The following is a 12,344-nucleotide window of genomic DNA, read 5'->3' as shown; positions in this document are numbered from 1 at the left end:
TCGGAGCCTTGCACTCGATCTCTCCACGCATCTGACGGATCACCAAGTTGGAGTCGCGATAATTAGGCGCCGCCCCCTGTCCAGGTTGGCTAGAAGATCGAAACAGAGGAGCAATCCATGGTACTCCGCCTCATTCACCGTTAGATCGATCTTGTACTCAGATGCGGCGGAGATTACCTTCCAGTCGCGCAAGCCCCACACAATCGCGCTGTAAGCGCCCCCACTTCGCTTTACACGAGCCGATCCATCAAAGCTAACCACCAACAGTTCTTCATCAATCTCCACTGTAGGAGGCGGCATCGTAACAGCTTGTCGCGGTCGTTTCCGAGGAGAGATCGACGTTAGGATTGAATCGACATCTTCTCGGGGCGTGATACTTGCGGCTATTACTCCCAAGATCTCATCTTCTCCTTTCGTGCATTTCACGATTTCCAATGTCCACGACGACAGTAGCGCCGCCCACCGGCCAAGGCGTCCCTGCAAACCGGAAGAATGCACCAGCCACGCCAATGTTGAGTATCGGGTCAGGACCTTGATCGATCTGGTAACCGGTTGCGTGTAGCAGACATCCAACATCCGGAGCAGTGCCAACACCTCCTTATCCACCATTCCATAGTTGATCTCGTTCGGCTTGAGCGTGCGGCTGATAAAGGTGACTGGCCTGTACACCCCATCGTGCTCCTGCATCAACGCCGCAGAGATCGCCCACTTGCTGGCGTACACTACGACCACTGGTTCCCGATCTGGGTCAAAGTGCTGCAGGATCGGCGCCTTCACGATCTTGTCCTTCAACACCGTAAATGCCGTGATGGCTCGACCCCACTTGTCACTGTTAGCTTGGCGTTCACCAGCTTCGACTACATCTGCGCCGACCTCGATCTTGGCTTTCCGAGTGATCTCGTAGAAGTCGGCCTCACGAAGTTCGTACAGCACTGAAGCGTAGATCGCGACGTCCTCGATGAACCTGCTGTAGTAGTTGATACTGCCTACGAATGAATGCATCGATCTCAGGGTGGTCGGAAACGGCAGATTGGCCAATGCTGATAGATCCTTCGGGTGAGCTTCCAGTCCTTCCGCAGATACTCGATGTCCCAAGTAGTCGACCTTCTTCAATCCCCAAAAGCTCTTGGTCACGCTGATCGACAAGTTCCATTCCTCGCAGACATCTAGCAGCTTCTCCACCTTCTCACACAGCGTATCCCACGAACCGGCCGTGACCAAGATGTCATCGATATAAGATCGACGGCCCAGGACAGATGTCTTCTGCTCTACGTTCGGTTCTCCGTCCTTGAACAGATCGATCTGTCCCTGTCGATCTTGGTTGTCCGTGATCTTGAGGAAGCCGTAGAGTGCGTTGTCGATCAGCCGCTGATAGATCTGTGGCGCGTTCTTCAGTCCAAATGGCATTCGGTTCCACTCGTAGAGTCCCCATGGAGTGATGAACGCGGAGATCGCACGAGCTCGATCTGTCATCGTTACCACCCAGAAGCCGCTAGCCATGTCCAGCGAGCAATACCAGAGCACCTTGTCGAGATCCTCGAGAAGATCGTTGATCAGCGGCATCGGGTAGACCATTAAACGTGTCAGACTGTTGACCAGACGGTAGTCAATACAGAGTCTGACGTCGACCCCGTTCTTCTTGACGATCACCACGATAGGTGATGCCCAAGGGGACGTTGAGATCTTGATCATCTTGGCCGACAGGAGCCCCTTGATTAGCTGCTCCAGCTTCTCGCGGTACTGCGGCGCCACTTTACGGCAACGGTGAGCGACTGGCTTCGCGTTTCCAACGTCAATGTCGCAGATCGCACCTTTTGCGGCCGGTGGTAAGGCATTGCCCTTTCCAATAAACAAGTGCTTCCGGCGCCAGATGATCTTCCGCAGCCGGTCGATTTCCTCCGGCGTGTTTTCGCCAGGATCACCAACTTGGATATCCGTGATCACGACTTCGTCAGTCGCGGTGAACTCCGGGAGCACTGCCATTTGACCTTCGACATCTTCCGCGTAGAGATCACCGCCTTCCGTGATGCAGACTCCAGGATCTTCCAGGTCAACTGCATTTGGACGTGGATCAGCTTCAAGATCACTTCCCGACACGTGTTTACGCGTCTCGTGACTGACGCTGGGGCTCGCTGGGGTTTCGTCCGTTTCGACCCGTCGATCTCGATTAGACGCCTGATTTACGCCTGTCGCACCACCGTAATCATGATGAGACGCCTGATTTGCGCCCGTCGCAACCACTCGATCTTGATTAGATGCACCATGTCACACCGGCTGGGGCCGATCGCAGCCTTGATCTTCCAAACAATCCGTGCCGCAGGCTGTATTCCCAGCGTCGTAATCACCCGATGGTCTCTCCGCCCCCTGCGAAGTGGCGAAATCATGGCGCGTTCCTCCCGTGCCGAATTCGTCGCTATTCTTGGGCTGCTCGTCCCTGCCGGGCGTCGAGTAAGACGCGGTGGGGTTGCCGTACGACTCTTCCGGGTTGGAATCGTTGGGGCGCTTGGACGCCACGCACTCGGTGTGCACAGTGGCCACCTCTGCTCTCTTCGCTGGCCGGGTCAAGATCGCCGTTGTGTACTGCGGCCGCTCCACAGCAGACCCCTGCACGTCGGCGGGCTCAGGCACGTCCTTGGTAGTGTCGGTGGTTGCTTGGTACGCCAAGTTCTGCCACTCCGCGTACCTGCGAGATCCAACGGAGACATACCCAGGTGAGCGCGGCACTCGATCTCCGGCCAGCCACATCGCGAGTCGCGTACCCTGATGCAGCACTAACTCGCGATCGCTCACGTTTGTCAGTTGCAAGTAGCGGATCTTGTCCGGTCCACCAGTCACGGTAGGCACCCACCGATCGCCGCGCGTAACCCAGAGTTTCTGATGCTCTGTTGATCTTGTGCGCAGCTTCACCTCAACGGATCCCGCTATGTCGATCTCGCGGTAACCGGTCAAGGTCACCTGCTCCACCTTGTCTCCGTAGAGCGGACGTCTCCCAGCGAGCTGGATCCGCACTTCGTCTGGCAGGCAGATTGTCCCGTCGGCAAGAGCGAGGCGGATACCCGCCGGTACCATGAAGTCCATGCCGATGATTAAGTCCTGACCGCCGGTCGGCGGACCCACCCAAACATCGAAAAAATACACAAGTGATCCAGCGAGCGTGATCTTGGCCCGTGCACGTCCTTCCGCCATGTATGGAGATTTTCCGACGCCTTCGCACTCCAATGTCTGACTTTCGTCAATGTAGCACCCCACCTTACGAGCAAAGGCGGTGTCTAGGATAGACACTTCGGCACCACTGTCAAACAACAGAGTAGCTTTTTCGTTGTTGATCTTGCCCATAGCTTTCGCTTGCTTGAACTTCTTGTCAGGCACATGGTATTTCCAGTAACCACGCGACTCCCCCAACGCGATATCCAAAGCCATCTTCACGCTCGATCTTGAGTAGTCATCAACTTGGTGAAGACTTGACATGGCAGCCGTAGGTTTCTTTTGACGATCACATGTATTGTCGATGAGTTTGCTTACAGTCGACTGCAACTGCTTCTCGACATACGCAAAGATGCAGAACTGAGAACGCTCGTCTCGTACCGGATTCCAACCCGGCGAGCGTCCTAGTTTAACATCTTCTCCGCGGACTCGGGCAGCATGCCCCCGTGCTTGGTGGGATTGTACCACTGGCGGATCAAATTGTAAAATTCCTCCATCGGACAGCTTCCTTCGTCGTGGATTTCGCCGTAGGCCTTGCAGACAAAGAGACAGCGATCTGACGGGTGACCATGCTTGCCACATTTTTCACACGTCAGCCGCTTCCAGCATCCCAGATCGTCGTGTTTGGTAGACCCGCAATGAGTGCACCGCTTGAGGGGCGGCCCCATGTCGATCGATTTAGAGAGATGTCCCGGTCGACGATCTTGACGGTCTCGATCTTGATCCGGTGGACGCCGATCTCGGCCGGCCGAGCGATGTTCAGTCGTTCCATGATCGTTACTGGCTGAAGTCGCGTACACTCGGCGCAGATCTCCCTCTTCATCCGAGTCGCTGGATCCTGCATCCAAGTCACTGCTGTCGCTCTGCACATGAATCGCTCGTACCGCGCGAGCACCGGCGGCGGCTTGCGGCTTCGCGCGGGGCTTAATCGAGCCGTACACCGTCTTGCTCTGTCGCGCTTAGGCACGCTGGCGAGATCGCAAAACTTCTTCCAGAGTGTCCGCGTCGGGAATCCGAAGCAGGGCAAGCTGGTCCGCTAGATCGCGGTCATCCAAAGTCTCGATAAAGTGTTCCACATGTTCCCGGCGCACGTCTGGCGGTCCGTCCTTGACTTGTAGACGTGTCCGCAGGCCTGCGACGCTGAGCCTGTGGAGGTACTCCAGAGGCGACTCGTCAGATCGTTTCCGAGCATGGTAGTACTGGCGGGCAACCGAGACACCACGCCCACAATACTGGACCTGGAAACTCTGGAGCAGGTCTTTCCACGTGGTGCGAGTTGTTCGGCTCAGCTGCCTATACCAGTTTCGCGCTGGACCAGTGAGCAAATCACCAAACGCCAGACACTTCTCATCATCAGGCGCTTAATCGCAGACGAAAGCCGATCTTACCTTGCTGACCCAAGATCGAGCTCGATCTTCGTCGCCGTCCTTTCCGGAAAACTCCTTCAGTTCCGACATTGCACACACACGAATGCGTGGTGCGGTCCCAGTTCCTCCAGGCGAAGCAGTAGCCGTTGTTGCTACCGCCGCGCGGATAGGCCAACTGAGATCGAGGTCGTCAGGATCAAACTCCCCTGACGCAGAGTGTCGGTTTGGTCATCCAACCGACTCCATCTCCACATCTTGATCTTCGGTCGTCGCGACTTCAGCGCGACACCAAGTAGCTGCTGCTCCTTCAAAAAACGTTCCATGGCTGCTTGGAAGAACGACTCGAGTCTTTCCGGGGAGTGTCGCACTGAAGTTGCTACGCCCTTCGGCTCTCGCGTTGGCACAACCACCTCACGCTCAGCACGTTCAGCTCGACTTCTTAACATAGCGACACCGGAAGGGCCTAGCGTCATGCGCGGTGGCGGGTCATCGACACTGTCAGATTCCACGTCTTCCGTTGCAGGCACGTACGGAGATGACGTCGGAGTTTGGCCACCCGGGTTGGGCGCAGGTGTCGATCTGGCGGGTGTCGATCTCGATAGCGTCTGGGGCGATCTTGATGTTTCTGTCAAGGATCGACTCGACTCACCGACTAACGGCTTCAGTAGCAGGAACAGCCTTTGGGCCGAGTTCGGATCGTGCTGAGCTTCAGATCGAACAGGCTTTCCGCATCCAGCACTCCTGCGATGATACCAACTTCCTTGAAGAGTCGTAGCAGCGTCTGAACGGCATCCAACTTGTCCGATCCAGGGGTCGGCTGTGACACCGGTCCCGCAAGATCGCCGAGGAGCTTTGGCCGGAGGAGCTTCATCACATCGTCCTGAAGCAGGAAAGCGTGCAGCTCCTTCTTGTAGTACGTTACAGCGAGTTGATCCTCAGCCACGGTCAGTGTGAGATCGGCTCGACCGTCAGCATCGGAGTCTGGAGCCTTCATCTTCTTCCGCGACGACTTCGATCTTGCTGGCTTCTTCTTGGTCGATCTAGCGCTGGGTGGTTGGGTTCCGGCTTGCGCCGGCGGACTTTCGTCCGGCAGGCCACGATTCGCATCGTGCCCTGCGGGGGTCCCCGAGGGGACCTGGGGAGGAGGTTGAGGCTTTTCTTCTAGGCCCGTTGCCGGGCCTTCCTCTGTCCCGTCGGTAGAGCTCCTCCCTAGGCTCTGCCGATCCGCGGATCGATCATGTTTCAGCGGCGTCGACGCCGATCCGATCTCTGTAGACGCTTCATTCCCTTGTCCAAACTCGGCTTGCGCATACTCTTGGAGGGACTCACGGTGAAATCCCTGGTTCGAATCCGGGCACGCGCACCATTGTGGCGAAGTGGATCCGCGAAATTTGCAGATCGCGGGGGTCCTCTTGCACACGGCGCCCGAACTGCCGACTAACGGAGGGGGTACTCCGATCTTCCGTGAAGTTGCTGATCCTCACCTTGTGTACCCGTCGGTGGGCTGGATCGCTCTTCGGGCGATCTCGAGAAGACGCGCTTGGGGTTGAGTCTTGGACTGTCTGGTGGACAGCGGGAACTTGTGGCAGCAACGCGGATATGCTTCACGCTGTGCCGGAGTAGTTGTGGCGGTTTCGATCTGGGGTTGTCTAGATCGACACTCGCCGGTCAGGTGTGATCTTGGCCTGGGGTTGCCTTGTGGTCGGTGTGTGACCTTCCTTTCCTTTCCTTGCTTGCCGCTTCCTCTAGCGGTGGGTCGAAGTGAGGGTTGACGGACGCTGGGCCAAGCTATCCTGGTTCCTTGATCTTGGGGTGTAAGTCGACTTGCGTAGCGTCGGGTGGGCCAAAGTATATCCCGTGCCCGGTATTGCGAAGGCGAAGACCACTTGTGAAGAAGGAGGTAAAATCAACTCTGTTTAAAATGTTAGCTTGTCCTAAGTCCTTGTCCTATCGTTCTCCTGCACTCCTGCGCTCGTGCGGTCTGTGCGCGTGCTCTCTAGCTCCCTTGAACGTTGGTGGTGTCGCTGGCTCTCTGCCCGGTGTCTGCGCAATCCGTGCGGTCGAGATCATCACTCTTTCTCCAAAATCGCGTCATCCCCGCCAAGATCGATATCGTCGACTTGGATCGATTACGCCGGGGTTTGGCTCTCAAGCACCTCCAGAGATGTTGTTCACCTTGATGTTGCCCCCTTGACCTTCTTGCTGGTTACTATCGTGCCAGACTACGCGTCGCCACGCTTTGCCGATCTTGGTCCACACTGTCGATCTTGGTCATCTTGTTGATCTTGGGTATCCGCGCGAAAATATCTCCATCCACTACACCACACAGTGGTTACCTAGGCACCTGCCAAGTAGTCCCAGGAGCCGTGCCACGAGCACACAGCACGCTCCCAGCCTTCGCCGGCCTCTCTTGTGTGGTGTGGTAATACCACTAAAATTCCCTTCTACCAAAAGGTATTAGAGACACCAACAACACGCTAACCCGCAAAGGTAAGCACTTATTGGATCAAAACCTGAAGACCAGGAACGATCCCTTACACCGGGTCGGTTGCAAGCGCCTCTGTGCACCTTAGGTTATCTTCGGTCAACCCAAAAACCTGTACCACTAGCCACGAGCTAAGGCTAGGATACTATGTAGCGCTTTCGCGCAACCCCACTGCAGTCCCTCAGAAAGGAAGGGTACCGGCGTGTTAGGCCTTATACAGGGGGACCAAGGTAAAACCTCGGTAGGTAGACTGATACACTCAGGGATACTCTAATCCCACAAATATATACCGAACGATACTCTAATACCGTTCCTGCCTCTCTGGCTACGCCAACCCTTGGCGCTGCCAACGAAACTCTCGGTCAATGCACGATAAGCTCCCCGACAGACATCCACACGCAGCCGAGCGTGTCCAGGCACTACAATAAGCTAGCTACACTTACCGAAGTCGGACTTGACCCTTGTTGGCTTTGGGGGAAGACTGTCTTTTTATTACTGAGTTTTCTGAGGCCCTGGGGGCCTCGTTCTGGTCATCATATGATGAGTCCTATGTCCCTATACAAATATCTAGTGTGAACGATCGCAATAAGGCGATTCCGGACACATCAAATGACGACCGCGGCTACACTAATAAGTGCGGCCGAAGTACGTAACTAAATGCATCTGTACCTAAAAGTGGGTACCGTGAAGCCTCGTTCGGGGTTGCATTAGGACCCAACGAGGCTTCGACCACTGACTGTTACTCTACCGAGGATAAATTCATCATCCAATCAGAAACAGCCATCTCCGGCTCTCGCTTGACCTTGCCTTGATCGCCCCTTGATCGCACTTGATTGTCGGGCTGGCGGGTCAGCAGCGTTGGAAAACTGTCACTTTCCAATACCACAACTGCCCCCGCCTCGACGCGAACCTCCGACACTGGTGAGCGTCTAGGCATCTTCTACTCCTCGTCTCAATGGCTCCTCCGTCGCGTGCGTTCTCCACCGCTGCGTCCGCTGCTCTTCGAGCTCTCCAATGCTCTGGATCGGTGCGTGCGGCCCTCTTGTCGCTCTCCATCGTTACATAGACCTACTTTGGCTCACTACTTTGGCTTACACGAGTGCGCGTGTATGTGAGGAAGCGTAGCTTAGTTTAAATTAGAGTTAATTATACTCGGGCCTCCGAGTATAGATTGATTAATCTAAATAAACGATCCAAATAATGTTTTTGGGTTAAAATGAGAACTGCTATTTTTGTTTTATGTTTCTGACTTCCTCTAAATGTAATATTCTAAACTAGGAATCTGCCAACGGCTGGTTGGCAGAATTCCAATGCTATGCATGTCGCTCATTGGCTAAAAGATGCTGCTCTCAACCAATAGGAATCCTAATTCTCTATGGACCACCCGTCGTGGCGATCGTAAATGTATGTATCCTTTGGTGTGTCTACACCAAAGTCGAGAAAGTCTTTCGAACCTCTAACAGACACGACGTCTGTTAGAGTTACAAGTGACTGTAGCCACTAGTGCGTGTAACCCTGTTACACCATCCCCCCCTCAATGTTAGACACGCCGAGTCACGGCACGTCAATCAGGAAATTGACCATTCGTCAATTCTTCACGTTGGGAGAAAGAAAACTCGAGCTCATTGCGAAATGAGCTCGCCTCAGAAGAAGACCGACGCTGCAGCAGAGGCGAAGTCCTCCGCCGGGGGATAGAGACTCTCTCTATCCCCGAGTACCGCGAGCGTCACAAAGCAAAGCGTGACGCTCTTGCTGCCAAGGCTGCGGCGGGGACGACTCAGCCAGAGATTGTCCTCGAAGGTTCTTCTGTAGTCAACGACGCCGTTGACTTCGAGGACGACGACGTGGAGATGGAAGAGGGCGAGGCCTCTTCTAGCAAGCGCAAGGAGTCTATCGACAGCGATAGTCTCGACCCGCATGCCGGGTCGAGACGCCCTCGTGAAGGAGACGACTCGGACGCTTCGAGCTCGAAGCGTTCGCGCGGCGAGAGCGACACTCCGCTCTCTGCTGCTGAGGCTTTAAGCTCCCCACGTGATGTGGTGACTTCAAGTTCTCCGCGCGCTGCTCAGGCAGCGCGCGATCCGTGAATGCCGTCTGTGTCAGAGATCGCAGACCGCGTGGGCAACACTGTGCCTCCAAACGAAATTCCGCTGTACGTATGCAGCGGTATCCACGACGATGCTGTTGCGGAGGAGCAGCACTTTGATCCGTTATGCGTTGCGGGTTGGCTTGGCCGAACCGAATGCGCACGACAGCTTCATCACCAGGTCGGAGGTACAGGGTCTCCGGCGCTTGGACCGGTAACCTCATCCCTTGCCGACGCTGCACTTTGTCTCCGTACATGAGAACAGGCTCTTCATCCGGTAGCTGCAGAAGTCCCTCGCGGATGCATAACCGAACTCCAGCACAGAACATAAAGTTCATACCCAATAATACATCCACACCTTTACCGATATTCGCGACCCAGACATCCATGACATAGACCACTCTCGCACCGAGCGTGATCTTGACTTGGGTGCTGGCAGAGATGTAGGTGGGTTTGCCACCCAGTCCGGACACCTTGATCTGTTTGCCTCGGTTGAGCTTGATCTTGAGTCTACGCGCAAGATCCAAACTGATCATACTCACCGACGCTCCAGTGTCCAACAGAATCTCCAGTCGCAAATCGTTCACTGCACCATGTACCGTAGCCACCTCATGCGAGTCCTTATCCGGTTCGTGATCAACCCACCATCCGTATCGCTCACCGGGTTCCAGCCGAAATTCGGTCTGCCCGTCCGGTCCTCGCGATCCAGAATGGTTCCGTAGAGAATGGTCGTCAACTTGATCAGACTGAATCGGGTCGTCATTGCTCAGAGAAATCATGCATTGTTGGTAGTTATCTTGGTTGTTGGTCCTCAGCTCCGGTCCGACATAGACTAGCACACACAATTCAGGGGGCTTACGCCCGGCGCGTACTGGGTCCCCACCCAGCGGGCTTAGTGGTTTAACTGCCCACCTGAATCTGCCTTGTCGTCCAGCAGCTGATCCAGTATGTTCTTCGGTATGTCCTTCAGGGCTCCTTCTTGTGCCAGCTTCTTCAGCTCTTCCACGGTCTTCGCAAGTCCACACAGTCCGTCATGGAACCGACCACAGATTCTGCACGGGATGGTCTTGCACACCCGCATCGGGTGTCCTCGACGGCGACAGCGGTCATACACGATGTCCATCCAGCAATTCTCCTGTCGATGTCCAGGCCTTTCACACTTCTCGCAAAACTCGTGCCAGTCCGAATTACTTCCTCTTGGCGACGGCGGTGCGGAAGACGGACCGAATCTCGACGCCCCTGGCTGCTGCTCCGGCGGCGGCGGTGGCTTCCATCCTGAACCCGTCATCACACGGAGCACCGCATTGCGCAGAACGTCTTCATTCAGTACCGCCAGGGTTGGATCTGGTCCGGCTGGTCGTGCCGAAGCAGGCGGGACCAGATCATGCTTCGGTGCGGTCGTCAGTGCGCGGTTCTCCACTTCATCTTGAAAGCGCACGTGTCGATCCTCCTCATCCGATTCGTCTTCGCTCTGTGCGATGTAAGCACGTCCCGCAGGTTTCGGTCTGTACCGCTCGCGATCTCGGTCTCGATCACGATCTCGACGCGGATTGTCTGCGCGGAAGTCGCGCGGTCTGGACGAGCTCTCGCGTTCACTGTCCTGGTAGTCTTCTTCATGCTGACGCAGAATGAACTCCAGGTCATCAATGATGTGTATGCGCTGACTCTTCAGACTGGATCGCAACCTTGATTCGGAGAGGTTCCGGATGAACCGCTTGATGTGCATCTCCCGCGTCCTCGGCGACTTCTTGAAGTTCACATTCGCCTTGTTCGCCCCAGCATTCAGTCGGTAGAAGTAGTCGAGGGCCGATTCGGTCCGCTTCTGAGCCATGGTATAGTATCGCTCCGAATCGGACACCTTCGACCGACAGTACTTGTTCTTGAACGCGCGGGACAGCAGACTCCAGGTGTCGCGTGTGTGCCTCGGCAGTTGTTGGCGCCAGTTGCGGGCAGACGAAGGCAGCTTCAAACGTAGCTCGTAGACCTTCATGCTGTCTGTCCAGCCACCTTGGACCGTCAGGGCGAGGAATCGCTCCCACCATCTTGTCCGTTCCTGGTATGGGGCCTTGTCGTCGAAGTCCTCGAGCGAGCTGGAGCTCACATACGGTCTGAAGTTCATCACCGTCTTGCCATCCTGTGTCGTCACCGACGTGGAGTGCGTGGGCACGTTAGCCAGCGAGTCATCCGAGTCGCTGGAGCTGTAGCCTTCGTCGTAGCCGTCGTCCGAGCTCGAGTCCGGGTCCGATCCGGAGGGGTCACCGCTCTCACGGCTCCGCCTAACGGATGAGCGCTTGTGCGCCCCAGACCCGGTGTCCCTCGCGTCCTTGGAGCCTTCCCCCTTCACGGGCGACTTCTTGGCGTCCTTCGCGGGGGCATCTCGCTTGCCCTTCGCCGGCGCAGCCTGCGCAGCGCGCGCCTTGGTCGCTCGCGCCTTGAGAACACCATCGATCGTCGCTTGGAGTTGGGCTGCTAGAAGCTCGTCGGCGCGTGGCGTCGGAGACCCGATGGGCGCCTGGTCGGACTGGATAGGCGCACTTGCACCCGGGTGCAGAGTCGCACGCCCGGTCTCTGTCTTCACTTGCGACACCGAATCAGGTCCCGATGTTGCTTGAGCAGCTGGACTTTCCTGGCGTGTTGCACGAAGGTTGTGCAACTGGTGGGCCTGAAACCGCGGAATGTTCCGGGAAGATTCTCGCTCCCTCTCCCGCTCAGCTTCAAGCTTGTGGACTTTCTCTTGGAATAAATCCAGTTGAGTGTTCAGTCCCCGCTGGACGTCTTCGACCTAGCGTGCTCGGTCAGCTTCGGCCTGCGCTTCCTGCTGCTTCCAGCGCTCGGTGAACTCCGCGGCAACGCGTTCGCGCTCCAGGCGCGCCGCCTCGGCCCGGGCGCTCTGAATGGCGGCGGCCACTTTGTGCTCCTGGATCGGCGACACCGGGGACGGGCCGGACAGGATCTTGGGCTCCGGGATCGGAGCATTCTGTCCTAATCTGGTCTGCCGACTGTCTTGGAGGGTAGCGGTGCGTCCGGCGAGCTCCTGAATCGCGTGGAACGCGTTATGGAGTCCTTCGCCCAGTCGAGCTGTGTTCGCAGCGGACACCTCCTGATTTAGCTCCATCCTGGCAAGGGCTTCCTGAGTCTGGCGCATCGTATTGAGCGCGACTTGGGAGGCCCCCGACATCACAGACATCGCGGAGCGGCTGGA

The 12,344-nt window shown here is 56.4% G+C and overlaps 4 protein-coding genes across 4 annotated transcripts; 1 reads left to right on the top strand and 3 right to left on the bottom strand.

The window, feature by feature from the left end:
- Positions 1–2,265: 2,265 nt before the first annotated feature.
- PHYSODRAFT_478106 (hypothetical protein) lies at positions 2,266–3,186 on the bottom strand (the record flags this gene model as incomplete). The annotated part of the gene is made up of 1 exon (XM_009522051.1): positions 2,266–3,186. The coding sequence occupies one exon, from the start codon at positions 3,184–3,186 to the stop codon at positions 2,266–2,268; it is 921 nt and encodes a 306-aa protein (XP_009520346.1).
- A 422-nt stretch (positions 3,187–3,608) lies between these two features.
- Positions 3,609–6,846, bottom strand: PHYSODRAFT_326125 (hypothetical protein; the record flags this gene model as incomplete). Its single annotated transcript, XM_009522050.1, has 9 exons — positions 3,609–3,776; positions 3,905–4,042; positions 4,089–4,154; positions 4,191–4,493; positions 4,593–4,777; positions 4,813–5,150; positions 5,291–5,980; positions 6,056–6,150; positions 6,808–6,846. The coding sequence occupies 9 exons, from the start codon at positions 6,844–6,846 to the stop codon at positions 3,609–3,611; spliced, it is 2,022 nt and encodes a 673-aa protein (XP_009520345.1).
- A 1,165-nt stretch (positions 6,847–8,011) lies between these two features.
- PHYSODRAFT_326124 (hypothetical protein) lies at positions 8,012–9,143 on the top strand (the record flags this gene model as incomplete). The annotated part of the gene is made up of 2 exons (XM_009522049.1): positions 8,012–8,083; positions 8,772–9,143. The coding sequence occupies 2 exons, from the start codon at positions 8,012–8,014 to the stop codon at positions 9,141–9,143; spliced, it is 444 nt and encodes a 147-aa protein (XP_009520344.1).
- Positions 9,144–10,034: 891 nt separating this feature from the next.
- PHYSODRAFT_482570 (hypothetical protein) lies at positions 10,035–11,417 on the bottom strand (the record flags this gene model as incomplete). The annotated part of the gene is made up of 1 exon (XM_009522048.1): positions 10,035–11,417. A coding segment is annotated over one exon (1,383 nt), but the record flags the coding sequence as incomplete, so codon positions are not given.
- Between the last annotated feature and the right edge of the window lie 927 nt (positions 11,418–12,344).

The sequence above is a fragment of the Phytophthora sojae genome (assembly GCF_000149755.1).
Source record: "Phytophthora sojae unplaced genomic scaffold PHYSOscaffold_2, whole genome shotgun sequence".
Taxonomy (NCBI): domain Eukaryota; phylum Oomycota; class Peronosporomycetes; order Peronosporales; family Peronosporaceae; genus Phytophthora; species Phytophthora sojae.
The sequence above is the reverse complement of the archived record's forward strand: the minus strand, read 5'-3'. Positions and strand labels throughout refer to the sequence as shown.